We start from the raw sequence: 27,142 nt of genomic DNA, 5'->3' as shown, positions 1-27,142 counted from the left end.
TTCCCTAAAGTCATCATTTTGCACCACCATGTTCCCTAAAGTCGCAATTTTGCACCGCCATGTTCTCTAAAGTCGTCATTTTGCACCGCCATGTTCTCTAAAGTCGTCATTTTGCACCACAATGTTCCATAAAGTCGTCATTTTGCCCAGCCATGTTCTCTAAAGTCGTCATTTTGCACCGCCATGTTCTCTAAAGTCGTCATTTTGCACCACAATGTTCCCTAAAGTCATCATTTTGCACCACCATGTTCCCTAAAGTCGCAATTTTGCACCGCCATGTTCTCTAAAGTCGTCATTTTGCATCACAATGTTCCATAAAGTCATCATTTTGCACCACCATGTTCTCTAAAGTCTTCATTTTGTACCACCATGTTCCCTAAAGTCATCATTTTGCACCACCATGTTCCCTAAAGTCGCAATTTTGCACCGCCATGTTCTCTAAAGTCGTCATTTTGCACCACAATGTTCCATAAAGTCGCCATTTTGCACTGCCATGTTCTCTAAAGTCGTCATTTTGCACCACAATGTTCCCTAAAGTCATCATTTTGCATCGCCATGTTCTCCAAAGTCGTCATTTTGCACAGCCATGTTCTCCAAAATCGTCATTTTGCACCGCCATGTTCTCTAAAGTCGTCATTTTGCCCAGCCATGTTCTCTAAAGTCGTCATTTTGCCCAGCCATGTTCTCTAAAGTTGTCATTTTGCACCACCATGTTCCCTAAAGTCGCAATTTTGCACCGCCATGTTCTCTAAAGTCGTCATTTTGCACCGCCATGTTCTCTTAAGTCGTCATTTTGCACCACAATGTTCCATAAAGTCGTCATTTTTCCCAGCCATGTTCTCTAAAGTCGTCATTTTGCACCGCCATGTTCTCTAAAGTCGTCATTTTGCACCACAATGTTCCCTAAAGTCATCATTTTGCACCACCATGTTCCCTAAAGTCGCCATTTTGCACCGCCATGTTCTCTAAAGTCGTCATTTTGCACCGCCATGTTCTCTAAAGTCGTCATTTTGCACCACAATGTTCCATAAAGTCGTCATTTTGCACCGCCATGTTCTCTAAAGTCGTCATTTTGCACCACAATGTTCCATAAAGTCGCCATTTTGCACCGCCATGTTCTCTAAAGTCGTCATTTTGCACCACAATGTTCCCTAAAGTCATCATTTTGCACCACCATGTTCCCTAAAGTCACAATTTTGCACCGCCATGTTCTCTAAAGTCGTCATTTTGCACCGCCATGTTCTCTAAAGTCGTCATTTTGCACCACAATGTTCCATAAAGTCGTCATTTTGCACCGCCATGTTCTCTAAAGTCGTCATTTTGCACCACAATGTTCCATAAAGTCGCCATTTTGCACCGCCATGTTCTCTAAAGTCGTCATTTTGCACCACAATGTTCCATAAAGTCATCATTTTGCACCACCATGTTCCCTAAAGTCGCAATTTTGCACCGCCATGTTCTCTAAAGTCGTCATTTTGCACCGCCATGTTCTCTAAAGTCGTCATTTTGCACCACAATGTTCCATAAAGTCGTCATTTTGCACCGCCATGTTCTCTAAAGTCGTCATTTTGCACCACAATGTTCCATAAAGTCGCCATTTTGCACCGCCATGTTCTCTAAAGTCGTCATTTTGCACCACAATGTTCCCTAAAGTCATCATTTTGCACAGCCATGTTCTCCAAAATCGTCATTTTGCACCGTCATGTTCCATATAGTTGCCATTTTGCGCCGCCATGCACGGGTCCATTTTTGGAGCCCCACTCCCGCCAGTACCCGCAAAATTCAGCACCAGATCCGACCTATAAAAATACAACCTACCTACACAATTCCTGCTGTGCTCCTAAGTCTTGTCTCGAAATGCTTTCTAAGAGAAGACGTTCCTAGCTTCCGGCTATGTTCCCTAAAGTCGTCATTTTGCACCGCCATGTTCCCTGAACAGACAAACTACTCTACAGAGCACATTTTATCACAGTTGAATGGATAGGTCGTGCAGAATCATGGGTTGTGCTAAAAATGCAAGCAGCTCCGTCTTCGCTAGGTTCAGCTGGAGGTGGTGTTTCTTTACCCAAACTGAGATGTCTGCTAAGCAGCCTGTAATACATGCTGCTATGTAGTAGGAAATGTGTGTAAAAAGTAAATATGGTGGACTTGATCTTATTAAAATATTAAGAAAAAGTCATTTAGAAAGAGATTTTAGAACTAGTTAAAAAAAACTAAAAGTCCTTCATCTTGACCGGTACACAGGCTGTTATTATGTGCAGGTTTGTCTGTGATGACACAATTCATCTCCTGTCATCCTAACACTTATCTGGGATGATGTGAGTGGATGTTTTCATCCCTACAGAGATTTATCACTGAGGATCTCTCAAGACATGAAATCTCTTTCTTACAACGACTGTAATGTTTTGCACAAACCCTGATAACAGCATGCGATACCCATATCTGTAAACAAGCTTGTGAATTTATGAGTTGTGACATTTTTTCAATGAGGTCTGAGCCGTTTTGTGTTCGTTTAAGGTAGAACGTCCAAAAGAATCTCACCTGCCAGTATATAGACGTGCATCAGTCACAAGATCCTGAAGATCATCTCTCTTTCTGTGGCATAACTAAAACTACAACCAGCATAAGGAAAAATGGATCTCAGACCAGCTCTGTACTGTAATTATTTAGTCTGCTTTTACTTTGTTAAATTGGCCTGGTTTGGACCATCAACAAAACACTTTGGAGCAACATAAAAATAGGTTTTATGAATCAGATTATTTAAAGAAGACCTTAGCAACTGCATAGTGACGCAGTGACAAGCACTCAGAAACAGGTTTATAAGGAGAAAAAGCACTCAAAATTTCTAAAGAAAATGTTACCATTTAGTTAAAGAACACAGTAAATTATAGTTAATGAGCACTATTAGGCATGTGGCTGCTTACACACACACACACACGCGCGCGCACTGTATGCATGAAACGTTTGCATTGAACTTGAAGGATTGAGATTACAAACACATGTTGATTTTCATAATATGAAATGCAGCTGTTTTCTGAAGGTGTTGAACATCTCCATCCAGGTACAACATCACACCAACGCAGGACAAAACCTGAGCCATCACTCAATACCATCAACACGAGTGTTGTGTGCAGTCCGAACGTCTCCATTTACACCCACAATACTGAGCAGAGGAGCTTAACAATAAACATTTCTGTCCACACAAAACCAATAATGGCTGAAACAGACACGGTCCCATCATTTCTAAACCAAACTCTCCTCAGATGATGTAAAAATCAACTGATCAGAAAAGACATTCAAGCGAAAATAACAATAATCGCTGTCATTCACAAACCTGTATGACTGTGAAACATCATCTCCTGTCTTGAGGATGAAAATACAGCAAAACTGTACAACGATATTCTGAGAAAATGTATGGATTGTGCACTGGCAGATTTGCGGGTTTCAAAGTTCAAAAATAATTCTCTTGGGTTTCAAGCATGACCACAATGTTATATTCGTGATGTATTTCCTTAAAACAACTTCTTGTACTTCTCAGCAATTCATCTTTTGATTGTTTTAATTTTATTATTTCTCCTAGAAAACAACACAAATTAATTATTTGCAGTAAAAGAGAGTTTTGTGCTCCCTCAACCATCTGTCTGTGGTTATGTGTGGTCCAATCAGACACACGTACATCAGTGAATACTGTGATGGATAGCAGAGTTCACCGGTCCACCACAAAAAGCCTGAAAAACAAACACACGCACACACGCATGCATGCGCACACACACCCACGCATGCACACACTGTGCGTGTTTTTCAGGCTTTTTGTGGTGGACTCGTGAACTCTGCTCTCTATCACAGTATTCACTGATGTGCGTGTGTGTGTGTCTGTGTGTCTGTGTGTGTGTGTGTGTGTGTGTGTGTGTGTTTGTGTGTGTGTGTGTGTGTGTGTGTGTGTGTGTGTGTGTGTGTGTGTGTGTGTGTGTGTGTGTACCTGGTAATTATCACGTTGTGGGGACCAATTGTCCCCACAAAGATAGGAATACCAGTGTTTTTGTGACCTTGTGGGGACATTTTGATGTCCCTATGAGGAAACAAGCTTATAAATCAAACAGGGTGATGTTTCTTGAAAATGTGAAGTAGCAGAAAGGTTTCTGTGATGGTTGGGGTTAGGGAATGGGGCAGGTAAGGGTAATAGAATATACAGTTTGTATGGTATAAAATGCATTACGTCTATGGAATGTCCCCACAAAACATGGAAACCAGAATGCGTGTGTGTGTGTGTGTGTGTGTGTGTGTGTGTGTGTGCGTGCGTGCGTGCGTGTGTGTGTGTGTGCATTGTGGTGGACCGATAAACTCTGCTCTCCATCACAGTGTTCACCGATGTAGTGTGTCTGACCGGACCACCGCGGAGCTCCTGACGGTAACAGTTACGGAGTGAAACCGGCTCCCTGTGAAAATCTGACTCTAAGGATTTTCTGTGCATAAGCAGATTAAGGTGTCAGGACCTGGTGGAACATGAATTCAACTGGCTTATTCCCTCTGTCTAATCCTACAGCGGGTGTATGGTGCCCAACCACAGCAGTTTAGAACCTTGAACATACAGGGGGGTCAACGGCAATGAATCTGAACTCCGATTTACATCCTGAAGAAAATACACTTTACTGATCTATAACTATTGAGGGGTGATTTACGCGAGTGTCATGGGTGATACAGAGGGGAGACCGGGGTTAAGAGACTGGGGAGACTGGGGTGAAAAAAGGGTAAGACACAGGGGAGACAGTGGTGATACACGGGTAAGACAGGGGAGAGGCAGGAGTGATACACAGGAGAAACATGGGTGATATACAAAAGAGAAACAAGTGAGACATGGGATAGGCAAGAGTGTTCAAGTTCAAGTCATTTTATTTCTATTGCACATTTAAACATGGCCGCAGGCCAACCAAAGTGCTGTACAAGTAAAAAACACAATAATAAACAATAAGCACTAAAGTGATATTCAGGAGAGACAGGGTGAGACCGGGGTGAGACACAGGAGAGACGGTGTGACGGATGAGACACTGGGAGACAGTGGTGATACACGGGTAAGACACAGGAGAGGGTGATACATGGGAGAAACGAGTGAGACACAAGATAGACAGGAGTGATACACAAGGGAAAAACGAGTGAGACACAAGATAGACCAGAGTGATATACAGAAGAGAAACGCGTGAGAAACAAGATAGACAGGAGTGATACACAGAGGAGAAACGAGTGAGACACAAGATACACAGGAGTGATACACAAGGAAGAAACGAGTGAGACACAAGATAGACCAGAGTGATATACAGACGAGAAACAATTGAGACACAGGATAGACAGGAGTGATACATAGAGAAAAACAGGTGTGATACATAGAAGAGACATGGGTGATATACAAAAGAGAAACGAGTGAGACACGGAATAGGCAGGAGTGACATACAGGAAAGTCAGGGTGAGACCGGGGTGATACACAGGAGTGATACACGGGAGAGACGGTTTGGCGGGTGAGACACTGGGGAGACAGTGGTGATACATGGGTAAGACACAGGGGAGGGTGATACACAGGGGAGAAACAAGTGAGACACAAGATAGACCAGAGTGATATACAGACGAGAAACAACTGAGACACAGGATAGAGAGGAGTGATACATAGAGAAAAACAGGTGTGATACATAGAAGAGACATGGGTAATATACAAAAGAGAAATGAGTGAGACACGGAATAGGCAGGAGTGACATACAGAAAAGTCAGGGTGAGACCAGGGTGATACACAGGAGTGATACACAGGAGAGAAGGTGTGACGAGTGAGACACTGGGGAGACAGTGGTGATACATGAGTATAAGGGTGATATTCAGGGGAGAAATGATTGAGACGAGATAGACAGGAGTGATACACAAGGGAGAAACAAATGAGACACAGGATAGACAGGAGTGATACACAGAAAAAAAGAGTGATATACAGGAGACAAAGAGTGAGACCGAAGTGAGAGACAGGATACACAGGAGTGATACACAGAAAAGAAACGAGTGAGACACAGGATAGGCAGAAGTGATACACAGGAGAGACGGCAAGAAGGGTAAGACAGGGGTGAGACACTGGAGAGACAGAGGTGATACACAGGAGAGAAACAAGTGAGACGCAAGATAGGCAGGAGTGATATACAGGAGACACAGGAGGTGAGACACAGGATACACAGGAGTAATTCACAGGTAAGAAATGAGTCAGACACCGGATAAGCAGAAGTGATATACAGGAGAAACAAGGTGAGACGGGGTGAGACACAGGATACACAGGAGAGACGGCGTAACAGGTGAGACAGGGGTGAGACACTGGGGAGATAGTGGTGATACACAAGGGAGAAAAAAGTGATATACAGAAAAAACTGTGCGATATACAGGAGAAACATGGGTGATACACAAAGGAGACAGAAGTGAGACACGGGATAGGCAGGAGTGATACACTGAAAAACCAGGTGTGATACACAGAAGAGATGGGGTGAGAGACAGGAGTGAAATGGGTGACAGATATGAGACACAGGTTGCACACTACCGGAGGATGTTAAGCTGATCAAGTTTCATAAAGAATTTTTCTCTCCAGTGTTTTCTCTCTTTACATTCACGATCATTTGTCATGAATTATCAGTCAAGATGTAACACTGTAAGAAATACACTTCTTCAAAATCAACCGCATCAGAAGCCATCAGGCCCTTAAGCGATCTAATGATGTGTATACAGTGAGCATGTTTGTTGTGTCAGTCACTTACTATATTCATGAGTGTAAGGACGTAGTTCTGTACATGATCTTTCCCATGAAAACGCACAACAGAGTCGTCCACAGCAAGCAGCACTTCAATGTTGTAGTTTTCCTTCTGTGCGTGTCTGCGACTGCGCTGGCTTTCAGATAATTGATCCTTCAGTGTCTTCACACCAGCCGGAAGTTCACCGATCCCAACATCTGTCACTAACAACAGAACGCAAACAGAATGACTTTTTTAATTTATTTGGTAGACATTTTTTCCAAAGTAACTTACAAGAAAATATGTTTAACATTATGATTTTTCTTTTAACATATTAAAAAATTACATAGGTCAGACATTAAGCAGTTTTAGACCAGTGCCTTACAATAAGCAAACATAAACATTATCATCCTTCTCTCAGCATAATCTGATAAAAAAACATCATTTATTTGAAAGACAATATTTTGCATTTGGTAATGCTCACCGTAGTTATTAAATGTGGCAATTAGGAAATTAGGTAAAGATGCAAAGTGACCCTACTATAGATATCAACAGATTATCATCAATTATAAAGAAATATCATTTAGAAAAAAAGATTTAAAAATATATCTTTCCTGAAGGATCACATTATTCATCAGGCTGCTAAATTAAAACACAAGTGGGAGATTAAAAGTTATGAATTTTATATATTAAGAACAAAGGCAGCGCATGATAAACAGGTCACATTCACACGGCTGGCAAAATGTAAATGAAGGACGATGACAAATCATCAAATCTAAAAAGTAAATGACCTCATTTGAATTCACTGCAGACAACTATAAAAATACTCCTCTTTTACACAAGTTGTACTTTAGTTTATGTGCAGTTTTGTGTTGTTAAGTTGGTAATGCAAGATTCTCTCAGAGGCAAATGTGTTTCACACCGAACCTGAATCATCCCTCGAGAAACACCACAGGGGTCAGCTGACGAATGTGATGCATGCATCTGTTCAAGTCCATCTATAGATCTCTTTCTAACACTTGCATCATAGTTCATGAGATTAAAGCTTTGCTCTAAAGTTATACCGCTGACCACGTGTAAAGCCAGAAAAAGATTTACAGTATTTACAGTCAGACTGACTTTAAATCTTTGACTTGGGGCTGCATAATGATTAATCGCAACTTAACACTTGCAAAATAAAAGATTTAGTTTACATCATACACGTTTGTGTGTGTATACTGTGTATAATAATTATGTATATATAAATACACATGCATTTAAATATTTAAGAAATATTTACGTGTGTATATACATTTTTATATTTACGTATAATTTATATAAAATGCTTGGTAAACGTCCTAAATTTGATCTTAAAATCATTTCTCAAAGTGTGTATGTGTGATTCATAAAACAAATGTGTGCAGAGAAAATGCGATATAGATGGGAAATCTATAAATTGAAAATAATCTTGAAATTGTGCGCAGCTAAATAGTTTCAGATCTCTGCATTTCAAGGATGCCTAAACTCCACTACATAAATGTCAGAGTTTATTAAACAAACACTACACATCCGTGCACATACACAATCTTCTACAGAGCGATAAATACAAACAATCAAGACGCCAAAAATCATCGAGCACTTTTGTTTAGATAGCAAATGAGGTTGTTTTATTACTATAAGTGACCCTGGCAAATAATGTGTAAACTTTGTAGGAGAAGCGTTAATAAACTCAAACACAGTCCTGTATGTAGGCCATCATTGTTTTGGTTTCACTCACGCTTGACTGAATAAACACATGTGCATGAGGTCACCGTTATTACAGATTCACATCTTACTAGTGTACACAGGACAACAAGGCGTCTTTTTTACAAAAACTTGAACTTTGAACGGTTTGCATTTTCATTTCCGGTTTTGGTTGAAAACATTGCGGTGTAAACGGCCCCTCAGTGTGCACCTGACTCATAGGAAGTGTTTGATCTGTCACTATTTCTGTCACATCTGACCAGCCATGAACCTGTCCGATGACCTCTGATTACCTTCATTCTGGAGGTCGTCTCTCCTCTGACCTCGCTCTCTTTTGATGGCTGATCTTCGGTAAACCACATGAACGCGACCTTTGACTTCCACCTCTTGCTGGCCTTTCTCCAGCGGCTCGATGAAGAACTCTTCATCATCAGTGCGGATCAGACCGGCCTGAAAACACAAACACATCCATCAGACACAAGCTGGGAAGAGAGAGATGCACTTATGGATACCAAAACTGCTGTACATCTCCAGTGTTGTGTGTTTAACTAAACTACATTTTTTAGTCAAATACGCCAGTTTGTGTTTCAGATTTGTCAACACATCATCCATCAATCTGTGATCCTAACTCACGGTTACATTAGCTACAGATAAAATGATATGAAACATAGAGGCAAGCAGAAATTTCAATACACAGATGAGAGTGACCTGAATCTTTAGTCCGGCTGCTGTGCTTATGGAAGAAACAGAAAACCAACCAACAAACAACCAGAAAACATCAGTTGACCACCATCCAGACTCATGCACATAAAATACTTTCACTTTTTACTCAAATTATCATCAAGCTGTTATTTCAGTCTAAATGTTAAATGTTTAATAATGCAAGAAATAAGCTGACAGGAAAAGTGTATAAAGTTATCATATGTACACTATAAGTACCTGTCATTAACCCACACTAACAAGTTAGTACTTAATATTTATATTGTATATTCATTTGTAAGTACAGTAGTGTTACTTGTTAGTTACAGTATACCTACACTACAAGTATTTATCTGGAATTACCCACAGTTACATAATAACTACCAAGTATTTACCACTGGTAAGTACAGTAATGATACCATTTAATTACCATGTAGATACTCAAAAGTCAGTACCACACATTTGCCTGTAAGTACAAAATATTAACCATATATGTAAAAGGTAAATACAGATTACGAGATTGTGGTCATTGTTATTCAAAAGCTAGATGGTCAATGTTGTGATCTTGGGTTCGAATCCCTCAGCAAGAGTTGAGATTGGAGTATTTGTGCAAACGTCTGCCCAATGAATTCAATCAAACATTTGTGCTCAGGCAATATTTCCTTTACCAAAGGGTCAAATTCATCTTTTACAGAGGGATGCAGACCTTTTACCCGAACAAAAGCAAAGGAAAAACACTTTCATCTGAGCTACAAAGACTCTACAGTGCCCTCCATAAGAATTGGGACAGTAATGACAAAATTGCTTTATTTGCTGCGGAGACAAGACATTTGTAAGATGAATAAGAAAAGCAAAAGTACAGAATGTTACATTTTATGGTCACGTTTCATCACATACATGCTTTACCAACAAAGAACAACATCCTTTCATCCTGACAGACAAGTGTGTTAAACTCAGACTGCAGAAGCAATAGATCAAACGGATACTACTGTATTGTCTCAATACTCATGGAGGTCAATTGAGGTCATAATGAAGGCGTCATTATTTTGTATTATTGTCATCTTTTGCAGAGGTTATAGCTGCTGTTTCAGAGTCAGGATGGAGTTATGTCAAGTTTTGATCTATTTCCCATCAGCACATTGAGCTATGAGAATAATGCACGGATTTCAGGTGTATTAAAGTTAAAGGATGTGTGAGACATAATACTGACCATAAATACAGCAAATCTTACAAAAATGATGTATAAAAGAAGAACTTATATTTCATATAGTCACAGATTAAAACCTGTTGATGTTTGTGTTCTTAGAAGACTTACCACAGTATTAAGCACCTTTTACATTTTCATCAGACCGTGTAAAAAATCAAGTTAACACATGCAGTGTCTGACGAGAAAAAAACCCTGGGTTCAAGTTCAGTTTGTGCACTGCAAAAAAATTATTTTCAAGAAAAAATTTCTTAGTATTTTTGTCTTGTTTTCAGTAAATATATATATAAATTCTTAAATTAAGATGCTTTTTCTTGATGAGCAAAATTACCCAAGAAAAAAAATCAAGTTTTTAGACCAAAAATATTACATTGAAGTGATTTTGTGCATAAAACAAGCAAAACAAATCTGCCAATGGGGTAAGCAAAAAAATCTTGAACATTTTGCTTAACCCATTGGCAGATTTTTTTTCTTGTTTTATGCACAAAATCACTTAAATTTAATATTTTTGGTCTAAAAACTAGACTTTTTTCTTGGGTAATTTTGCTCATCATGAAAAAGCATCTCAATATAAGAATTTTTTCATATTTTTACTGAAGACAAGATAAAAGTACTAGGAATTTTTTTCTTACATTTTTTTTCTTAGTTAGTATTTCTGTCTTGTTTTTCAGTACAAATATCTAAAACGTCTCAAATCAAGATGTATTTTTTGATGAGCAAAATGACTCAAAAAATAAGTCTAGCTTTTAGCAAAAACATCTTCCAATGGGGTAAGAAACATATTTCAATATTTTTTGTCTTACCCCATTGATTGTTTTGCTTGTTTTAAGCACAAATTGACTTACATTTGATATTTTTGGTCTAAAAACTACAATTATGTTTTGGGTCATTTTGCTCATCAGAAAATACATCATGTTTTAAGAATTATTTTGATATTTCTACAGAAAACAAGACAAAAATACTAAGTAAGAAAGTTATTTCTTGCAGTGCATAGCCACCCATAGTTTCTACAGAGATGTGTGAATGACTCTTTCTGAGAAAATAACTCAAAACGGAAAAGTGACGCCTCTTAAAGAGCAAATATACATCAAATTTCACATCTCAACTCAAGTGACTTTGAAGGTGGGTATTTATAATATAGCCAGAGCGTCTGTCTGCCCTCATACTGCTGTTAGCGTTTCACACGTCTGAGTTACAGAAGAAAAGAGCCAAAGGACAAGAAAAGATGCATTAAACAGAGATTTTATACTCTGAGAAACATACTTTTCTGAGAAAGGAAATCTCATTGAGTTTGTGTAGCAGCAGAAGTTTGATTCTGATTTGCCTGCATCTCTAACCAGAAACATCAACACAAACACTGTAAATATAACTTGACAACAGACATTCATGACAGAAACGTTTAGGAGATCAGCGTTGAAACAGCGTTGCTTCTTTCAAAAACTTCTCAGCAAACATGAAGACAAAGAAAGGCAAGAATCCAGCAGTTGCTGTAAGAACCCAAAAATCTCTTTATTGTCCTGCCCGACAACAACATGTAATTTAAGGGAGATTGTTTGTCAACCTATAATTTGTAGTCAGAAACTGCAGGACTTCTGTTTGAAGTAAACAATCCTGAAGGCCAAATCAGTGGACGGCAATGTTTTGTCATATAAAATGTTAAATTCATGTCATTGTGTTTGAAGATCATATTTACAGTTATTATTGAAGTGTGACTGCTGTAGAAGTTTGTCATCAATCACTATTATTAATATTCATTTTAAAAGACAGATTTACAGAATGAAGATCCTGTCAGAAGAGCTTCCCACCCTTTTTTTCTTTCTTTCTGTCTGAACAGATAAAATCAAACCAGTCCATATGTATTATTCCACTGAAGTCAGCCCTTATGAATATTGTCAAAACCATGGTTATTTTGTGGTTACCATGGTTGTACTACAGTAACCATGTTTTTTTGTTTTAACGGTAGTAAAACCATGGTTCATTTTCATAGGGGAAACTTCACTCTTACTGTACTGTTACTGGGCTGTTTTTAAATTGACCAATGAGCAACCACCCAGAACCCCATAGCAACACACAAGACTCAGAACACCTTAGCAACACAAGACTCAGAACACCTTAACAACACAAGACTCAGAACACCTTAGCAACACAAGACTCAGAACACCTTAGCAACACAAGACTCAGAACACCTTAGCAACACAAGACTCAAAACACCTTAGCAACACAAGACTCAGAACACCTTAACAACACACTTACAAGACTCAGAACACCTTAGCAACACAAGACTCAGAACACCTTAGCAACAAACTTACAAGATTCAGAACACCTTAGCAACACAAGACTCAGAACACCTTAGCAACACAAGACTCAGAACACCTTAGCAACACAAGACTCAGAACACCACACTTACAAGATTCAGAACACCTTAACAACACAAGATTCAGAACACCTTAGCAACATAAGACTCAGAACACCACACTTACAAGATTCAGAACACCTTAACAACACAAGATTCAGAACACCTTAGCAACATAAGACTCAGAACACCTTAGCAACACAAGACTCAGAACACCACACTTACAAGATTCAGAACACCTTAACAACACAAGATTCAGAACACCTTAGCAACATAAGACTCAGAACACCTTAGGAACACAAGACTCAGAACACCACACTTACAAGATTCAGAACACCTTAACAACACAAGAATCAGAACACCTTAGCAACATAAGATTCAGAACACCATAGCAACATAAGACTCAGAACACCACACTTACAAGACTCAGAACACCTTAACAACACAAGATTCAGAACACCTTAGCAACACAAGACTCAGAAAACCTTAGCAACACAAGACTCAGAACACCTTAGCAACACAAGACTCAGAACACCTTAGCAACACAAGACTCAGAACACCTTAACCACACACTTACAAGACTCAGAACACCTTAACCACACACTTACAAGACTCAAAACACCTTAGCAACACACTTACAAGACTCAGAACACCTTAGCAACACACTTACAAGACTCAGAACACCTTAGCAACACAAGACTCAGAACACCTTAGCAACACACTTACAAGACTCAGAACACCTTAGCAACACACTTACAAGACTCAGAACACCTTAGCAACACACTTACAAGACTCAGAACACCTTAGCAACACAAGACTCAGAACACCTTAGCAACACAAGACTCAGAACACCTTAGCAACACAAGACTCAGGACACCTTAGCAACACACTTACAAGACTCAGAACATCTTAGCAACACAAGACTCAGAACACCTTAGCAACACAAGACTCAGAACACCTTAACAACACAAGATTCAAAACACCTTAGCAACATAAGACTCAGAACACCTTACCAACACAAGACTCAGAACACCACACTTACAAGATTCAGAACACCTTAACAACACACTTACAAGACTCAGAACACCTTAGCAACACAAGACTCAGAACACCTTAGCAACACAAGACTCAGAACACCTTAACAACACAAGACTCAGAACACCTTAGCAACACAAGACTCAGAACACCTTAGCAACACAAGACTCAGAACACCTTAGCAACACAAGACTCAGAACACCTTAGCAACACAAGACTCAGAACACCTTAACAACACACTTACAAGACTCAGAACACCTTAGCAACACAAGACTCAGAACACCTTAGCAACAAACTTACAAGATTCAGAACACCTTAGCAACACAAGACTCAGAACACCTTAGCAACACAAGACTCAGAACACCTTAGCAACACAAGACTCAGAACACCACACTTACAAGATTCAGAACACCTTAACAACACAAGATTCAGAACACCTTAGCAACATAAGACTCAGAACACCACACTTACAAGATTCAGAACACCTTAACAACACAAGATTCAGAACACCTTAGCAACATAAGACTCAGAACACCTTAGCAACACAAGACTCAGAACACCACACTTACAAGATTCAGAACACCTTAACAACACAAGATTCAGAACACCTTAGCAACATAAGACTCAGAACACCTTAGCAACACAAGACTCAGAACACCACACTTACAAGATTCAGAACACCTTAACAACACAAGAATCAGAACACCTTAGCAACATAAGATTCAGAACACCATAGCAACATAAGACTCAGAACACCACACTTACAAGACTCAGAACACCTTAACAACACAAGATTCAGAACACCTTAGCAACACAAGACTCAGAAAACCTTAGCAACACAAGACTCAGAACACCTTAGCAACACAAGACTCAGAACACCTTAGCAACACAAGACTCAGAACACCTTAACCACACACTTACAAGACTCAGAACACCTTAACCACACACTTACAAGACTCAAAACACCTTAGCAACACACTTACAAGACTCAGAACACCTTAGCAACACACTTACAAGACTCAGAACACCTTAGCAACACAAGACTCAGAACACCTTAGCAACACACTTACAAGACTCAGAACACCTTAGCAACACACTTACAAGACTCAGAACACCTTAGCAACACACTTACAAGACTCAGAACACCTTAGCAACACAAGACTCAGAACACCTTAGCAACACAAGACTCAGAACACCTTCGCAACACAAGACTCAGGACACCTTAGCAACACACTTACAAGACTCAGAACATCTTAGCAACACAAGACTCAGAACACCTTAGCAACACAAGACTCAGAACACCTTAACAACACAAGATTCAAAACACCTTAGCAACATAAGACTCAGAACACCTTACCAACACAAGACTCAGAACACCACACTTACAAGATTCAGAACACCTTAACAACACACTTACAAGACTCAGAACACCTTAGCAACACAAGACTCAGAACACCTTAGCAACACAAGACTCAGAACACCTTAACAACACAAGATTCAAAACACCTTAGCAACATAAGACTCAGAACACCTTACCAACACAAGACTCAGAACACCACACTTACAAGATTCAGAACACCTTAACAACACAAGATTCAGAACACCTTAGCAAACTTAAGACTCAGAACACCTTAGCAACACAAGACTCAGAACACCTTAACAACACACTTACAAGACTCAGAACACCTTAGCAACACAAGACTCAGAACACCTTAGCAACACAAGACTCAGAACACCTTAGCAACACAAGACTCAGAACACCTTAACAACACAAGATTCAAAACACCTTAGCAACATAAGACTCAGAACACCTTACCAACACAAGACTCAGAACACCACACTTACAAGATTCAGAACACCTTAACAACACAAGATTCAGAACACCTTAGCAAACTTAAGACTCAGAACACCTTAGCAACACAAGACTCAGAACACCTTAACAACACACTTACAAGACTCAGAACACCTTAGCAACACAAGACTCAGAACACCTTAGCAACACAAGACTCAGAACACCTTAGCAACACACTTACAAGACTCAGAACACCTTAGCAACACACTTACAAGACTCAGAACACCTTAGCAACACAAGACTCAGAACACTTTAGCAACACACTTACAAGACTCAGAACACCATAAGACTTCATAGCAACACTCTTAAAGACTCTTAAAGATAACACTCTTAACAGCACAGCAATGACAAACACCACTTCTGCAAAGGCAATAATACAATATAATGTATATATATATATATAAAATGATCATAAATAAATACATGTTGTACTGTATGTATCCAAAATGTATGTGTCAATGTATTCATCTGAATGGTGTTTACCCTAAAAACACACTCAGTTTCTATACGTCAGCTTTTTTACAGTTTTTCTCAATTGCTTTGGCACATTTTTCGCAACAGTCTTATTATTCTCTAAACTGTGAGTGCAAATGTCACAACTGTTTGCTGGAACTTCAGAACTTAATTGCATGTCTGCAAAATGAAGTTACACACCCAAAACATTTAATTCATGCTTCAAAACCTAGTTATCTTGTCAGTAATTTGGCCAAGGGCACCAAAATATAAAGTATTTTTGTCATTGTGTGAGCAACACTGGTCAAAATGTTTAGTTGTTTTTTCACCATGAAAATCCACCATAGAAAACAAGGTTTCATAAAAAAATCGTAATAATTGAGAAGAGTCAACAGTACATAGAAAAAAGTAAATGAACATTTCTATTTATTCACTTCATTAGGGGTCAAGCACCGAAGGTGCTGAGACACCTATTGGAATTGTACTTTTTTCTTCTTCTTAGCCATTGGTGCCTATGGCAGCCCTATGAACCGTACATAGGAAAATGATGAAATTTGGCACAGTTATAGAGGTCGTCCTGAAAAGTCAAGTGACCAAAAATGGGGTCTCTAGCATTAACTCTATAGCGCCACCAGCAGTGCAAAAAATCAATGTTCAAATGGTTATAACTGCTGATCCGCTTGATCTATGAAAATTCTACTTAGTACACGTGATTGCTCTCCTCATGCTTGTTGTTTTTAATGCTTTACAGTAAAACTCCACCCATTACAGTAGTGGCCATTTTGAAATGTACAGTAAGCCGTTTATTCGCTACTCCTCCTTCAAATTTGGTTCAATTGTTATGAATTTTAGCACAGGTAATCTTTGGAGTGAGCCGCACAGAAATGACCAAACAGAATTTTGATATTTATCTTTGTTTAAAAGTAATAAATGCGCAAACTTAACGAGGTTGACTCAAAAATGGTTCTGAAGCTGTAGCTCGGTCATTCTTTGATCAATTGAAATGAAATTTGGTACACTTCATGTTGACCATGAACTTGGGGTTCATGCCAAATTTGGTGACAGCGCCACCTATGGGTCATGAGATAGGAAAATAGGCTATTTTTGCCCATAACTTCTGAATCGTTTGTCAGAAAATTATGATCTTGGTGTCTACGGATTCCTTACCTCATGCCGCATCTGTCGATGTGTATTATGCCGGGTTTGACCGAACCGCCTGTCCGCCATTTTGAAATTTGTCATAAATTGTTATAACTTTTGAAGTATTGGATATATTGGCGCAAAAATCGGTAGGAAGCTTCGGCATGATGTCCTGATTGTATCTGGGAAGTCAGAATACAGCGCCACCTAGGGGTTATAAACTATAACAGTTCTTATAGAACTGCTCATAACTTCTGAATACTTTGTCGGATATTAATTTTCTTTGTGAAATTGTATTCACTGGTTTATGCCGATTGCAACGATACCTCGTTTGTCATTTTCCATCATTCTGTTCATGTGTTATTGTAAGGCATATGGTAAATGATTTTTTCGCTACTCCTTTTACAAATTTTGTTTATTTTATGCCAGGTTCTGCTCGTATAATGTTTGGAGCAATCCGCACAGAAATGACTGAACAGATTTTTCTTGCACCTAGGAATTTTTTTGAGAAAAACCTCTGTAAAGTTGATCGTCCCTGTGATGTTGTCTATTTGTCATAGTTAATTACTTTATATTACATTTTATAGCGTTACTCTACGGAATGTTCTTCTTGTCTTCAATCTCACTTGAGCTTTTTGATTCTCATATACATTGTATTTCTGTGATTTCTGCTCTGCGGTGTCATTTCTACATCTTTGGTGATTGGCATATGTCAATGCTTGCATTTCTGTAATCTCTTTCCTGCTGCCCCTTGAGCTGTGTCTGCTGAGTGGCGCATCCACTAAGTCGTATGCATAGAGATCCTGAGTTCATGGGTTCGAATCCCACCTGAGGCAGGTGTTAATTTCTTCTATTAAAGTTTTGTTCTTTCCCACCTATTCTTCTTGACCTGTCTGTAGTTCACATATGTTCTATTTTTGCCATGTTTTCTGTTGCTGCTCTGCACTGCGGTGGTTCTGCTCTGTCATTGCAACGCTTTGGGTACTTGCTGCGCTTTGTGTTCTTGATGCACCTTGGGTGGTCAGTGAGCATTGGGTTATTGATACCTTCTATGTTGCTTGCTGTGCTTTGGGTGCTCATTGCGCTAAAGGTGCTTGGCCCCGAATCGCTGCTTGCAGCTATATTTTATTTTTGTATGTGTATTACATTTAAACTGAAATCTTGCTTGTCCAATTGCTGTACATTTCATATTTCCTATGTTACAAAAAAAATATAATAGAAAATAACTACAAAATAACCTCAATGATAAACTAATTATTCTTGTTGGACATCCTGTTGCTCTTGTTGGTCAGGCCAAAGATTTTCATCCACATCACATCTTATGTTTTCCATTGCCATGCACCAGGGAAAAAATCTCCAATGAAGCAGAAATTACAAACAATATCAATGTCAGATATTTATGGAATGTACATGCATGTTTAGTAGTTTTTGATAAGTGAATGGATCGTTTTGAATGTGATGGCGTACACAATGACAAATGATTGAGAAGTTGTGAAGAGTTTGACAGTTTAAGTGAGAATTGACTCATCAGTTTTGATCAACAAGCCATATGCAATTAGTGTTTGGGCAAACTGCAGACGATTGTACTTATTGTTTGCACACATGTGCCAAAGCATTTGCAATTTGCTCAAATCAATAAGAAATTCCAATCTGATGTGAACAATAAGCTAATTGTTTAGAGATCTGATCTTATTGTTTTGGAAAATAAAATTTTCATTTGAGAATTGAGCCAAAGCAATTGAGAAAAACTGTAATGAACACACTGAAAATCACAAGTCAGGACAAAAGATGATTGACAGGTCTGATGTTGAGTGGCCTTGAGTCGTTTTAAATGGTGGAAACACAAATAGCCGCTCCGCTCTGACTGTGTACGGTTAATAATACTGTTTCCAGAAAGCATACACGCACAACACAATTAGATCATCACATCATCACTACTGCATTCACACGCAATACACAACACACGCATGCATACCACACACACACACACATATATGCTCATAAACACATGATCCGGTATATCTTTCCAGGTAGTCGAGCCCAAAATAACATCTTCTGGTTGGGTCCCATGTTGGGTCACAAAACAAGCACTGTACAGAGTTTTAGTGTCAAACTACATTCAACTGAGACACCATAAAGTGCTTTAACATCCCAAAAATGACACACTTCCCTTCAAATATAAAAGTAGATCAGGAAACCTTCTTGAATCTTACAAACAGTTCTCGCTTTTGTGAAACCACCACAATGATGAAAGTTTAGATTTCTCTGAACGAGAACCGGGATGTCTGAATATATTTAGCCTCCATGAAGAGATGAAGAAGATATGCATTCAAAGCATTTCACAACGCTCTGCGTATTTTTATCTAAATTTGCTGTGGGTTTACCGTAGAGACACGCCTGAGCCGAGAACCAAAATAGTGCTGGGATTTAACTAACAGCTCAACTGACAGCTGTCAGGTTGTGTTTTTAAGGCCGACTGCACGCGCTCACATGTCTGATAATGCCTTACAAAGTGCACGCTCAGCGTTTGAGCTCTGTTCAACACGCTGCATGAATCTCTACTACACGGCTCGCAGCTCTCCTTGACACGCAGCCCCTGCAAGCCATGACGTGTTGATGTTGATGCTGGCGTGCTCTCAATAACACGCGTGGCAGCTGATCGCTCTCTATACCGTGACAGGCGAGCTTCCTCTCAGCCATACAAATGACCTCACAGGCTCAAAGCGGACGCCCTGCTATTGGTTAAACCTTGAAACGGCGCTCCATTACTGCAATGCCTCGTGGGTAATGCACGTCTCTTGAAACACTGAGAGCAGCTGTCTGGACGTTTAGGAATTTCTCCAGGGCACTTTTAGAAATCACATGGATCTCCATCAGTGGCTGTGTGTCCGATAACTGCAGGCAGATCAACTGGAACAAACTTTCAAATAACTTTACTGCACATCATGGCGTGAAGCTGTTGCATTGACATGCTGCGCCATCGATATCTTTATCTGCCCTGGATCATTTACGGTCAGATGGAATGAGGTTGGGTTTGACGGGCTGGGTGGGTTCGATATTGGATTAAAATCAGTGTCACGCAGGACCCTAGAGGTTATCCACACACAAAGATCAGAAACATCAAAATCATGCAGAGGGCACATCACAGATTTAATCTTAGTTGCGCTTATGCAGTCATTAGCCTGGTTTCCATTACAGATTTGTGCAAAACAGTTGCAATATTTTATTTCCATACCTATGTTATGCAACTTAAATGTTTTTTGAAATATCATTTTTATGCATATCGTACCCCATGATCACACTAACCATTGTTTTTAGTCAAAGTCACTTTTTCCAAACATTATTGGAGCGGCCATGTATGAGGTGTTTCTGGAATGTTGCGTTCTTGACATCAAGGTACCGCGAGAGCAATTCCAGAAATCATATGCAGAAGTCTAATTTCAAACTGCTCTCGCGGGACTTTGAATGGGCTGATCTCTGCACTGAATGTCAGTGCCGTGGTTGGACAGTGCAGATTCAGGGGTGGTATTATTATAATAAGATCCCCTTCTGACATCACAAGGGGAGCCAAAGTTCAATGAGCTATTTTTTCACATGCTTGCAGAGAATGCTTTACCAAAACTAAGTTAGTGGATTGTAATTTTTTTACATTTTCTAGGTTGATAGAAGCACTGGGGACCCAATTATAGCACTTAAACATGGAAAAAGTCAGATTTTCACAATATGTCCCCTTTATGGAGGACACTGCAGATAAGTGTGATCTGTCTGTACTGTTACTGTAGGCATCCCTTCACATCTGAGATACAGACTCATTAAAATGCTGAATGTGTGCTTGTCTGACATCATAATCGATGCTGTAAGAGTGTGACAAGATCGTGTTACTATACATTTTTTGCTGAGTTGTTAGAAAAAGACCTGAATGCAGTGTCATTTCTTCACAGGTGCATGCGGTGTGAACGCTGTAATGGGTTAATATGAGCGTCAAAAGGAATGTGCATGTGCTGCAGACACAAGATGTGTGAAACCGCATTTAAACCAGCACACATGCATGATTCGCATACATGTTTGAACTTTTATAATTGTGTTAAAACGTCAGGCCAACTCCAAACATCATGAAGAGGACTTCAGCACACAGGCAAGCATCGCTTACAATAGCTTATGAAAATGTACAAATCTACTTCATAATGCTTCTATTGTTACACTGTGCCAGAGTAATATTTGGTTCCTTACAGCTGGAGCTTTACAATGTTACATAACTATCAACTCTGTCTTAAAACTCCTGAAAAGATCAATCAAAGTAATACTAATGGAATAATAAAGTAAGAGAAAAGAGCTGTAAGATGTATGTTTGTTGGTAATATAGCTCAGATGATTTGGACTTGATGACAAAGTTCCTCAAAACTTCTGCCAAAGTCTCCATTTACTCTCCAATGAATCTCATTGCTGAGCAACAAATGAGACTGAATGAATCTCATCGGTCCTGCGAGTGTGTTTTCCCACAAACTGAACCCTATAAATCACAGGCTAAACACACGGTGTAGACACAAAAACATCAATGGCATTTTTCCACACATTCACAAGATTTCAGTCATGCACAGCTCACACGCTGCAGCTGCAAAATGTGCAAAACACGTTTTTGCAGCAAAAACAAACAAGTTGTGCCAAGAGTTTTAAAGCGCTGACTTTGACTTGAAGGATATTTCTCCTGACACTCTGGCACTACAGACCGGCCGTTGTGTTGTGGACTCACAGTATCGGTTGCGGCCGACGGTCAGCGTCGCAGCAGACAGCATGTCATTGTCTTCGTGGCTCTGTAAGTCATTAGCTTAAAGGGTGATCAATGCCACCGTAATGAATGATCTCATTGTGTGCTCGTGAACAGAGACGCTCTGTGCTGCCTCTCACGGAAATCACTATTGCTGATAGAGGTATCCCATTACCTTATAAAAGCAAAGCAATTTTCATTCGACTAATAGCAGTGAAGCTAAACACAGACGCATTGTCAGAAAGCGTCGAGCGTGCATTGTGTGGCGTCAGCCAAAATATAAACACATGCAGAGACTGACACGCCGCATAAACACATGCGTGCTCGACTCGGTCACAGCTGTGGTCTCTCGGGGTCGGTGGTGTGGTTTGATTTAGGCTCCGTCCACTATCAAGGGTGCACTTACTCATGAAGGGTGAAGTGTAAAGGGTCAAAGGGTTAAGAGAATGGCATTTTTTGAGAGGTTTTGGTTTGGGACCTGAACAACAGTAAAAAGTTTTTCAACTACTATTTTAACGAATTCAGTGTGCTGTGACAGAGATAAAGTTATTCGTTGGACAAATCAGCAATGTGAAAATATGATGACATTATATGATCAGCGCTGATGGACATTTATGTCTTACGTAAGCATTGGAAAGATTGGAGATTGCTTCTAGTGACAGATGAACAGATGTCCTAAGGCGACATCAACCGTTTGTATTATAATAAATATTCTAGGACTGAATGATGCAACACTGTATCCCAAATCCTAATGATCTAAGACAGCCTATTCAAACATTATATTCATCATCATCTTGACTTGTACAACACAATGATGCCCAAAAACCCTGTGTGTGCCTCCAAAAGTGTGCACATGAGGAATACATTTGGACCACATCTATGATGCCCAAAAATACTGGATGGTCCTAATGATGCTCAGAAATGCTCTACTGGGTGTAATGGTGTCCAGCAGAGTTCGTTGGTCCCCATTACCTCAGGGCATGAGAAACTTTTACTTACCAACCCATCACAGTTACTGATAGCCACTGAGGCCTTGGGCACATCCGTCACATCTCCAGTGAACACACAGAGTCCGTGGATGCGCTGCGTGGACCGCTGCTGAAAATCCTCCTGCCACTCAACGAAAGCCCTCGGGGCCACAAGCCTCCTATTGGCCCTCAGGCGCAAGTGCAACTCACGACCAAACACCGTCACGTTGAAGAAGAGCTGCTGTCCGGTACCGGGCGCATCACGCTTGACCCGTTTCCTGTCGTTAGGTGACGCTTGTGTGGACAGTACGTGAGAAATGAACCGGCCCTGAGCGTCGCTGCTGAACGGGACGATTAATCCAAATTCGCTCAACTTATCCGAGATATTACCTGATAAAACACACACAAACACTGCCATTTAGTTTGAGAGATAGAGAGAGTGAGAGAGAGAGAGAGAGAGAGAGAGAGAGAGAGAAAGTGAGAGAGAGAGAAAGTGAGAGGTAGGTAGGTAGAGAGGTAGGCAGATGGATGGATGGATGAGTAAGTAGGTAGGTAGATGGATGGATGGATAAATGGATGGATGAGTAGGTAGGTTGGTAGATGGATGGATAATAGATGGATAAATGGATGGATGGATTTATGGATTAATAGATAGATAATAGATTGATGGATGGTTAGATTGATGAGTAGACAGATAAATGGATGGATGGGTGTATGGATGGATTAATAGATAGCTAAAATATGGATGGATGACTAGATAGATAGATGGATGGATGGATGGATGGATGGATAGATGGATGGATGGATGGATGGATGGATGGATGGATAAATAGATAGAAAAAAAATGGATGGATGAGTAGATAGATAGATGGATGGATGGATAAATAGATAGATAAAAGATGGATGGATGAGTAGATAGATTAATAGATAGATAATAGATGGATGAATGAGTAGGTAGATGGATGATGGATGGATGGATGGATGGATGGATGGATGGATGGATTAATAGATAGATAATAGATAGATGGATGGGTGGATGAATGAGTAGATAGATAAATGGATGGATAAATAGATAGATAAAAGATGGATGGATGAGTAGATAGATGCATGGATGGATGGATGGACAGATGGATAAATAGATGGATAAATAGATAGATAAAAGATGGATGGATGAGTAGATAGAGAGATGAATGGATGGATGGATAGAAAGATTAATAGATAGATAATAGATGGATGAATGAGTAGGTAGATGGATGATGGATGGATGGATGGGTGTGTGGATGGATTAATAGATAGATAATAGATGGATGAGTGGATGGATAAGTAGATAGATAAATGGATGGATGGATGGATGGATGAATGGATGGGTGTATGGATGGATTAATAGATAGATAAAAGATGGATGGATGAGTAGGTAGGTAGGTAGATGGATGGATGGATGAGTAGATAGATACATGGATGGATGGATGGATGGATGGATGGATGAGTAGATAGATAAATGGATGGATGGATGGATGAATGGATGGGTGTATGGATGGATTGATAGATAATAGATGGATAGATGAATGGATGGATGAGTAGATAGGTAGGTAGATGGATGGATGGATGGATGGATGGATGAATGGATGGGTGTATGGATGGATTAATAGATAGATAAAAGATGGATGGATGAGTAGGTAGGTAGATAGATGGATGGATGGACAGACAGATAATAGATGGATGGATGGGTGTATGGATGGATGGATAGATAATAGATGGATAGATGAATGGATGGATGAGTAGGTAAGTAGGTAGATGGATGGATGGATGGATGGATGGATGGACGGATGGTTGGATGGATGGATGGACAGATAGATAATAGATAGATGGATGGATGGATGAGTAGGTAGGTAGGTAGGTAGGTGGGATCAGATGGGACAGCCCCATCATACCGAGTAGGTAGATGGATGATGGATGGATGGATTAATAGATGGATGGATGAGTAGGTAGGTAGATAGATAGATGGATGGATGGATGGATAAATGAATGGATAATAGATAAAATAGATAGATGGATGAATGAATGGATGGATTAACAGATAGATAGTAGATGGATGAGTAGGTAGAGAGATGGATGGATGGATGGATAGATTAATAGATAGATAATAGATGGATGAATGAGTAGGTAGATGGATGGATGGATGGATGGATGGGTAGGTACGTAGGTGGATGGATGGATGGATGGATGGATTAATAGATAGATAATACATGCATGAATGAATGAATGAATGAATGAATGAATGAATGAATGAATGAATGAGTGGATGGATGGATGGATGGATGGATGGATGGATGGATGGATGGAGTAGGTAGGTAGGTAGATAGATTGATGGATGGATGAATGGATGAGCAGATAGAAAGATGGATGGATGGATGGATGGATGGATGGATGGATGGATGGATGAGTAGATAGATTGATGGATGGATGGATGGATGGATGGATGGATGGATGGATGGATGGATGAATGGATGAGTAGATGGATGGATGGATGGATGGATGGATGGATGAATGGATGGATGAGTAGATAGATTGATTGATGGATGGATGGATGGATGGATGGATGGATGAATGGATGAGTAGATAGAAAGATGGATGGATGGATGGATGGATGGATGGATGGATGAATGGATGGATGGATGAGTAGATAGATTGATGGATGGATGGATGGATGAGTAGATAGAGAGATGGATGGATGGAATCAGAGATAGATAATAGATGGATGAAAGAGAGAGAGGGGGGGTAGATGGATGGATGAGTAGATAGATAGATAGACAGACAGACAGACAGATATATAGATAGATAATTTAAAGTTAAGTGTATATAAAGGTTAGCATGCATTAAATGTAAACACTTTCACTCAAGATCTGCATTATTTCCGGCGACTTTATCGTGAGTTTCTTTAAAGTTTCTTTGCATGACTAATAAATGTTTGTTATGGGTGAGTTTGTGAGGAATCCAGCTGTTTAAAGTTACTCTCTATACTGAAAAGAACTAAGTTAAAGTTGTATAAAGCAGCTTCGCTTACCATGAGATTGTGCAGCGTGTCTATAGTCCAGTAATGCGAGATTTATCGTACAGTACATGAAGAGAGAAATATAATCCATAATGCCACGCGTTTACCTTTAAACTACACTCAACTACAACTCTCAAGTCTTTCAGAAAGCATTGTGAATATCCAGACTGAACGACACAGAGTTTTTCCACTCTTCTGATGGACTCGACTGTACTGGGATCAGATGGGACAGCCCCATCATCGAGCTGATGACGACAGAGGGGGAAAAGAAACTTAAGTTTGATATCCCACAGATGAATCATGGACTGATTGAGACTCCACGCGTCTTTAATCCTTAAATATCAAAGGCTTTACACTAGTAAACAGGTCAATTGTTAACATGTGTGCTGTTTCTGAAGTGACGGATTTAACACTTCGCGGGAAAATTCATATTTCGATACATATTTAAAGAAATAGTTCAACCAAAAACGGAAATCCTGTGTGAAAATCATTAATTCATTCACCCTCATGGCATTGCATGTCCACAATTGAGGTATAAGCATTAAAAGTTCCCATGCAATAACTTATTTCATCTTTATAGCTTTTCATTTTATTTTTCTACCTGCTGTGTTTAAATCTGACACATGAGGAAACATTGCACCAGTTTCATGCACTTTTGTCCTCAACGAGATAAAAAGTTTAAAAGTTTGGAACAGCATATGATGAGTAAATGTTTCCTCAGTGTTTTCCTAAAAGTATAAGCTAGTACACGAGTTAACATTTTTGCTTACCTGATAACAAAAAAACAAAACTATTTCAATCATGATGTATCTGAATCGATGACTTCAATCATAGACAGATTGAAGATTACAGCTCCCCCTACTGGACAGGACTGATAGTGCCGCAGTATTATCTTTAGTATTTTTAGTTTAGTTTTTATACATTTACAGTCATAGCAGGATGACTATTTCATCATACAGTCCATCATGCAATGGTAGTTCAATGATCAAGTGAAGAGTAATAGCACCAAATTAAACAGGAATAAAAATAAATAAAAAATCAGCCTACATTCTTGAGGAAATTCCAAAAAGGGGACCAAACACGTCAAAAATCAGTAGACCTCGGATGTAAGTCACAGGTTAGTTTTTCTAAATGTAAGGAAGTGACGATTTGAGTC

The 27,142-nt window shown here is 39.5% G+C and overlaps 1 protein-coding gene across 2 annotated transcripts in view; it reads right to left on the bottom strand.

Moving 5' to 3' along the window:
- adamts14 (ADAM metallopeptidase with thrombospondin type 1 motif, 14) overlaps positions 1–26,203 on the bottom strand; it is a 70,609-nt gene extending 44,406 nt beyond the window's left edge. Inside the window, exons 1-4 of one of the 2 annotated variants that reach the window (XM_065272799.2) lie at positions 25,999–26,203; positions 22,966–23,324; positions 8,759–8,915; positions 6,771–6,967 (exon numbers count right to left, since the gene is read on the bottom strand). In XM_065272799.2, the coding sequence (XP_065128871.2) occupies positions 6,771–6,967; positions 8,759–8,915; positions 22,966–23,324; positions 25,999–26,077 (792 nt within the window). In that variant the 5' untranslated portion in view covers positions 26,078–26,203. The remainder of the gene's footprint in view (positions 1–6,770; positions 6,968–8,758; positions 8,916–22,965; positions 23,325–25,998) is intronic. The other variant, XM_065272798.2, reaches the window with a different exon arrangement.
- Positions 26,204–27,142: the final 939 nt, after the last annotated feature.

The sequence above is a fragment of the Paramisgurnus dabryanus genome, chromosome 1 (assembly GCF_030506205.2).
Source record: "Paramisgurnus dabryanus chromosome 1, PD_genome_1.1, whole genome shotgun sequence".
NCBI classification, from domain to species: domain Eukaryota; kingdom Metazoa; phylum Chordata; class Actinopteri; order Cypriniformes; family Cobitidae; genus Paramisgurnus; species Paramisgurnus dabryanus.
Note: the sequence above shows the minus strand (reverse complement) of the source record. Positions and strands in the feature narration are given on the sequence as shown.